Source organism: Panulirus ornatus, chromosome 39, assembly GCF_036320965.1.
Source record: "Panulirus ornatus isolate Po-2019 chromosome 39, ASM3632096v1, whole genome shotgun sequence".
Lineage (NCBI taxonomy): Eukaryota > Metazoa > Arthropoda > Malacostraca > Decapoda > Palinuridae > Panulirus > Panulirus ornatus.
The window spans coordinates 11,867,118-11,875,071 of record NC_092262.1 but is presented as its reverse complement, the minus strand read 5'-3'; the positions used below and the strand labels follow the sequence as shown (position 1 = coordinate 11,875,071).

The following is a 7,954-nucleotide window of genomic DNA, read 5'->3' as shown; positions in this document are numbered from 1 at the left end:
ATCATAATGTCCACAGTTTAGTCTTGTTAAATTTGCATATTGAGAGATAAATTACAAAATGGAGTCGTAATTATTTTTAGTTCTAAAAAGTTCAAGGTAACATTACGAGCAAGTGCGGGTTACAGTATCAAGAGCCATCTTTCTCTTGTAATGATATATGCAAAAGTCAAAGATTTGTAGACAACTGTGAGGAAAATTACTTTCTGTTGTCAAAAGTAATAATGCTATAAGAGGGAACGTATCAATTAATCTTTCATTATTCTTATATATATATATATATATATATATATATATATATATATATATATATATATATATATATATATATACATTCACCTGTTTGGTCACATCGCGTGAGATTGCCTTGTTAAGTAAAGCCAACACCAGGTTGTGCATAATAAATCCAGTAATATATATGTACATGATACAGACTTGGCCATGCACATGTCATCATGGACCAGAGGAAGGAACACGTGGCCAATACAACTCATAACATTTCTCAATCAATAAGACGATAAACTATATATATACATTTATATAAATAGACCCCTAAAAAAAAAAACCTTTTGGAAATACTGTAGGTATGAACATGGGTCACTAAAGCGAGGCTCAATGTCTTTGTCATGTGTGATGTAGAAATTTGTGCAATAAACTCTAAGGAAATATTGGTTGTAGAGAAATTTATTTCAAAAAGAAACTTAAGACAAAAAAAATTGAGAGTATGATTGGCCTCAAAGGTTTTAAATTATCCTATAGGGTCCATGACTATATATATATATATATATATATATATATATATATATATATATATATATATATATATATATATATATATAATCACTATGTATATCATTTATCATACTGAAACACACATTACCGATATATGTAAAAGTTGAAACAGTTTTGTTTTATAAATTATGAGATTAATTAATTTCGTGCCACTTGTGATGTTACTGATTAAGTGCACAACCCAACCCTATTTCAACTCCTTCCCACTCCTCCAGAAAACCATACATTGTTGACGACCCAATCAAACATCTAAACTAGTTCTAAGATAATTATGGGATTAAATTAGTTATCTATGAGATATAAGTTACAGGACTCAGTACCTGGCCAGCATCACCACCACCAGCAGGAGGGACACACACACAACCTCCTCCTCCCTCAGTTATCATCATCCTCAACTTCACTATTTTTCGCGTAAAATCTTCCCTCCTCCTCCTCCTCCTCCTCCTCCCCCACTCCTCCTTGAGGAGGGAACATGGCAATCAAGGTGTCCCTCCCCCACCACCACCACAGCTGTGCATGGCAGACCTGCATGGCAGGGGTAGTGTGTGCTGGGTGAAATATTCATGTACTTACGGTGTCGTGCATGGTGTGAGCGGGCGACCTGGGCGACATGGGGAGAGGTGCCCCCATGTGGACAACCTCCTACACCACTACGGCCTACACCATGGCCTCACCACTTGCCTCACCACATGGGCATCACATCACTTCATTCATCACAGCGTCACACTCCTAGATTAGTAATTTATGGACCACCAGCCTCTCTGGAATGCCGAGCTCACACGGATTCGGCCTTCTTCATCTGCCTCACTCACACCTCATCTTAGGGAGTAATGTCTTCATTTGGGACGCCTTCACCGGGTCACGGGCGCGCACACCTTCCCCGAGTCACTGACACCAGGAGCCGGATGCATGGTGGGGGGTTCTCCGCGTCACTAGAACTTGGAAGTGAGTAAAAAAAGTGGGAAAATGGTCATGTCCACCTGCCCTAGAGCGAGCATCTTCCATTCAGTGTCGTCTGCTCAGTGGGGTCGCGCGCAATCGCACTCGCCGCCCGTAAATCGGCCGTCCCTATTGTCAAATTTTTATCCCGGTAACCCCGAGCAACCAACCTCGCTCACACTCTCACTCCATTGTGACATCCTTCCTCTACATTCCCCCCAAATCAATTCTCTCCGGTTATAATGGGTGGATCTTATTATTCTTTTTTCAGTGTAGAGATCGCATAATGATTTAGGTCGGCCTGAGAGAGTTCATCTTTGCTCACGTCTGCGGGATTCATCGCTGGGGAAGATCAGGGACAACCCCACAGAGCCTAACATATTTTTAGAAAAATAATCATAGATATTAATCATTTAATAATTCATTTATATGATGTTAATCTCATTCATTGCCGTTATTCGGCCATGGAGCTCCGGCTTCGTCATCCGAACACATGTCAGCATCGTTGTCACGATTTCGGACACTGGGAGTAAACAGTCATCAGCTGACGAGGGAGGGGTTTGTGCCAGGGGCCGACCACGATCAGGTTAAACGCACATCCTCGCCATTCTGGGCTCATTTACTCTGAGAAAAGGGCCGTGAAATGTGTCCAGCTTGATTTCCTGTCGGGATAAATCACCAGTTGTAGGATGAGTGACCGAGATTATTCGCCGCTGAGCTCGGCCTGTGTTCGAGCCCTCAGCGACAAGTTGTACGACAAGCGAAAGGCGGCGGCCCTAGAGATAGAGAAGTAAGGATTAATGCCACGTGAGCCTATCTGAATTATTCATATAATGAGAAGAATATTTTTTTTTTTAGCCAAGACGGTATCTTTCACCGCGGGACCAAAGATGATAATTATAATAACATTCCTTACATAGTCGAGTTGTTAAGCGTAAGGTATGGAGTTGTACTACTTTTGTTTACCTTCATAGAGGTATAGAGTAGTAGGGCTACAAAACGTCTTTACCTTATATTCTCTACAGCATATGAAACTTGGTTATTTATAATATTATAAAATCTCTGTTTCCCGCGTTAGCGAGGGAGTGGCAGGCAACAGACGAAGAATGGCCCATCCACTCATATACGCACACGCATACACACACACACACACACACACACATATATATATATATATATTTTTTTTTTTTTTTGCTTTGTCGCTGTCTCCCGCGTTTGCGAGGTAGCGCAAACAGACGAAAGAAATGGCCCAACCCACCCCCATACACATGTATATACATACGTCCACACACGCAAATATACATACCTAAACAGCTTTCCATGGTTTACCCCAGACGCTTCACATGCCCTGATTCAATCCATTGACAGCACGTCAACCCCGGTATACCGCATCGATCCAATTCACTCTATTCCTTGCCCTCCTTTCCCCCTCCTGCATGTTCAGGCCCCGATCACACAAATTTCTTTTTCACTCCATCTTTCCACCTCCAATTTGGTCTCCCACTTCTCCTCGTTCCCTCCACCTCCGACACATATATCCTCTTGGTCAATCTTTCCTCACTCATTCTCTCCATGTGCCCAAACCATTTCAAAACACCCTCTTCTGCTCTCTCAACCACGCTCTTTTTATTTCCACACATCTCTCTTACCCTTACGTTAGTTACACGGTCAAACCACCTCACATCACACATTGTCCTCAAACATCTCATTTCCAGCACATCCATCCTCCTGCACACAACTCTATCCATAGCCCACGCCTCGCAACCATACAACATTGTTGGAACCACTATTCCTTCAAACATACCCATTTTTGCTTTCCGAGATAATGTTCTCGACTTCCAACCATTCTTCAAGGCTCCCAGGATTTTCGCCCCCTCCCCCACCCTATGATCCACTTCCGCTTCCATGGTTCCATCCGCTGCCAGATCCACTCCAAGATATCTAAAACACTTTACTTCCTCCAGTTTTTCTCCATTCAAACTTACCTCCAAATTGACTTGACCCTCAACCCTACTGTACCTAATAACCTTGCTCTTATTCACATTTACTCTTAACTTTCTTCTTTCACACACTTTACCAAACTCAGTCACCAGCTTCTGCAGTTTCTCACATGAATCAGCCACCAGCGCTGTATCATCAGCGAACAACAACTGACTCACTTCCCAAGCTCTCTCATCCCCAACAGACTTCATACTTGCCCCCTCTTTCCAAAACTCTTGCATTCACCTCCCTAACAACCCCATCCATAAACAAATTAAACAACCATGGAGACATCACACACCCCTGCCGCAAACCTACATTTACTGAAAACCAATCACTTTCCTCTCTTCCTACACGTACACATGCCTTACATCCTCGATAAAAACTTTTCACTGCTTCTAACAACTTGCCTCCCACACCATATATTCTTAATACCTTCCACAGAGCATCTCTATCAACTCTATCATATGCCTTCTCCAGATCCATAAATGCTGCATACAAATCCATTTGCTTTTCTAAGTATTTCTCACATACATTCTTCAAAGCAATTTTTTTTTTTTTTTTTTTTTTTTTTTGCTTTGTCGCTGTCTCCCGCGTTTGCGAGGTAGCGCAAGGAAACAGACGAATATCTATATATATATATATATATATATATATATATATATATATATATGTATATATCTTTTTCTTTTCTTTCTTTTCTTTCAAACTATTCGCCATTTCCTGCATTAGCGAGGTAGCGTTAAGAACAGAAAACTGGGCCTTTAAGGGAATACCCTCACCTGGCCTAATACTCTGTTCCTTCTTTTGGAAAATTAAAAAAAAACGAGAGGGGAGGATTTCCAGCCCCCCGCTCCCTCCCCTTTTAGTCGCCTTCTACGACACGCAGGGAATACGTGGAAAGTATTCTTTCTCCCCTATCCCCAGGGATAATATATATATATATATATATATATATATATATATATATATATATATATATATATATATAATATATTTTTTTTTTTTTTTTTTTCCAAAAGAAGGAACAGAGAAGGGGGCCAGGTGAGGATATTCCCTCAAAGGCCCAGTCCTCTGTTCTTAACGCTACCTCGTTGATGCGGAAAATGGCGAATAGTATGAAAAAGAAATATATAAACACCCATATATGCACATACATACACAGAGATATATACATATATATGCATGTTGGAAAGGATCACAATTTTGCATATAATCAGGTGTATTCCTATGAGTTCATGGGGAAAAAGGAAACACGTTAAGTTCCCAAGTGCACTTTCGTGTAATAATCACATCATCGGGGGAGACTCGGGAACTTATCGTGTTTCACTTTTCCCTGTGGACTCATAGGAATATGCATGTACACATTCATACTTACTTGCCTTCATCCATTCCTGGTGCTACCCGATCCCACAGGAAACAGCATCACTACTCCCTGCTTCTGCGAGGTAGTGCCGGGAAAACGTTTAACGTTTATGTAAAATGAAGCAGACATGTAGAGCATGGATGATGTTGTGATGTGCAGCTAATGCATGAACGTAACGTAAGGACAATTTTTAGATAATAGTTTAATGCATAAAGTTAGTTCTCTAGAGATAGAGGAAAATTTTCGAATAAATATTATAAACAATAGATATGATAGGAAGGACTGGTACGGTATTTTTCTTTGTTAGAATTAAAGAAAATTCAAGGTGTCATATCTTTATATTTTTTAGTACAGTTGGGTTATATATGAATTTGTGCTGGTTTAATCTTTAATCATTTTCTAGTTTAGGGGCACGATGAAAAAAATTAGGAATATCTTACTTTATTTTGCAGTGGTAATGCATCATGTAGAAAACTTAAGAAGATTGCTGGAGCATACTGTGAAAAAAGAAAAATTTTGTTTCAGAAAAATTACTCACTAATAGGGGAGTTATGAAAATCCTACATAATTTTTCCTAAGCTTCTGATATTTACATCATTTTGGATGTTATTTGAAAATGTATTATTGCTGTGGTTTTGTGTTTATGACTGTTGCTAGGAGGTTCATGTATTGAGTTCACACAAAGAGTAATGAGGTCTAGTTGATTAGCATGTTAATTAGTATTTTACTTCTTATATTTGTAAAATGTATTTATGAAAATTACACTTATTTCGTATTTCAGCAGTAGTAGACATACGAATGAGACCATTTACCTTTTTTTTTAAAATGTTTTTACACCTTACCAGTAATGGTGTCTAGAACAGTTAATGTGTTCATATTTGGAGAGTGTAGCTTCAAATGGATATATTTCTGGTGAGATTTTTAATGCTAGGTTGTGAGGGTGTTGTTTAGTATTGTGTTCTTAATGATCCCTTACTAACTCAGGAAATAGTGAACATGTATAGAGAAAAAAAAGATGTTTTGTGAGAGTTTCATAAAGATAGAAAGGACTCCTAGGGCACGAAGTCAGTAAGCATATGTAAGGAGCAGCCTTCCGAAGGCACCTAATTGCCAGAAAATAAAGAGATTCGGAGAAAATGGGGTGACATATAAAGCCTCCCTACCACACTGTTATGCCTAAGGACCTGTTCTCTGAAAGATATGAAGGTTTCTAGTTAATTTATGGTTGTATGCACTATATCGCCAGATTCAGGGCACTTTGGGCCAAATTTTTTTGCCTGCAAACACAAATTAGTTTTTGTGGTGATGAGATGCTTCAGGTAAACAATGATTGATTCAGGTAAAAGATAAGATTACTGAAGTATTCTCTTGGGATGAATCGAATGTTATGTAAAGGGCGTTGCAGAAGTAATTTATGTAAATGGAGTAAAAAACATAGCAGTGATGAGGTGTTATAAGGTAAAGTGTCTTTTTTATCCAACAATAGTGAATATGTGATAGGTGAGAAGGCTATGGGCTGCGAAGACCAGAAAAACGCTAGATCTAATTAGTGTTAAAGTAGGTGTTATTTGAAAAATATGTAACTGTTATGGTATGTTGTTTACAAGCAGTTGGGAGGTTTTTGTAGTGTGCTCATGTGTTCACACAAAGCATTCAATGAGCATTCTTATCTATGTGGTGGGTATGCCATCACATTTAGCAGATATTCTGCTGCTGAGATTATTGATATATTTGAACATAACATCAATAATTCAAATATATTTTATTTACTTGGTGAAGCTTGGAGAAGTTCTGGTAGGTTGTGTTGATTTTTTGAAGTGTTTCACCTATGTTTGAATTCAATAAACCCACATTTTTCCTGATCTTATCCCTCCTCACCGTCATCTTATCTACTATTGTTGGAGAAAAAAAGTAACCATATCTTATCATTGCCCTTCTAAATCTTTTGCTCTGCCATGATTCACTCATACAGTGCTCTTAAACAACGATACATATTTATCAACAAAACATAGGAATATCTAACTACCACAGATGAAATAAATCAGAAATGAGAATTGTTTGTCATATATCTCTAATCTTGATTTGAAATCAAGTGTAGAGTCCCTCAGTTAAAAGTTTGTGGTTACTTGAAAGCATCATGAATTAGTGGTTGCTTTCTGCCAGCCTCTCATTTTAGTCATTTATTTGATTGGGCCTTAATGGCAGTCTTCCCATCAGATTTATAAGAAGTGTGGAGCACTGATCTTATAGATAAGGAATTTTACAGGTATGAAGCAGCTCATCTCGTGAATCAAAGATCTACATATGAATTTGGGAGTACTTGTTCAGTGAGTACCATAGAAATCATTTGTGTGAAATCAGATCCTGGAAGGACAGAGCACTGGTAATATAATTCAGGGATCTTAGAGGGATAAAGCATAGGTCATAAAGATCATGAATATTGGTACCAAAGCTTATAGAATGCCTTGCATTAGATTTATTATTCTAGTATGGAGATACTGGAGACGTTGATATGTATTGGTTTAAATTAAGTTTGTTAAGTGAGCCAAGGTAAGTCGTGATGATCGATTTGAACTTCAGGCATATAGCGTGCAAATGTCTGGCTGTGCCTGACAAAAGTGAAATATACAGGCTTTAGTCCTTAGACTGTGTTCATTGAAAAAATTATTAACTAGACTTGTAACACACTGCAGTAGAGTTAGAGAGGCTGATACACCATTATTGTTGGATCCCATTATTATTCACAGAATCATAATGAAAGAAAATATCAGCTATAATATCCCAAAAAGTTTGATTTTTTGGTGAATAATTGAAGAAGAAAGAATGAATCAAATGAGAATATGCAATGGAGTAAACATGTAACATCTTTTGCTCACCTGC

General features: G+C 38.5%; 2 protein-coding genes and 1 long non-coding RNA gene across 3 annotated transcripts in view; 1 reads left to right on the top strand and 2 right to left on the bottom strand.

The window, feature by feature from the left end:
- The window catches only part of LOC139761142 (uncharacterized), a 59,867-nt gene extending 57,970 nt beyond the window's left edge, over positions 1-1,897 (bottom strand). Inside the window, 1 exon segment of the mRNA XM_071685090.1 lies at positions 1,363-1,897. The gene's annotated coding sequence lies outside the window, so the exon portion shown is untranslated.
- A 373-nt stretch (positions 1,898-2,270) lies between these two features.
- LOC139761141 (protein VAC14 homolog) overlaps positions 2,271-7,954 on the top strand; it is a 38,105-nt gene continuing 32,421 nt past the window's right edge. Inside the window, exon 1 of the mRNA XM_071685089.1 lies at positions 2,271-2,518. Within this exon, the coding sequence (XP_071541190.1) occupies positions 2,418-2,518 (101 nt within the window). The 5' untranslated portion in view covers positions 2,271-2,417. The remainder of the gene's footprint in view (positions 2,519-7,954) is intronic.
- Positions 5,086-6,957, bottom strand: LOC139761292 (uncharacterized). Its single transcript, XR_011715490.1, has 3 exons — positions 6,845-6,957; positions 5,515-5,571; positions 5,086-5,149 (listed from the first exon to the last, which is right to left on the bottom strand). It is a non-coding gene; the product is annotated as an uncharacterized lncRNA (long non-coding RNA).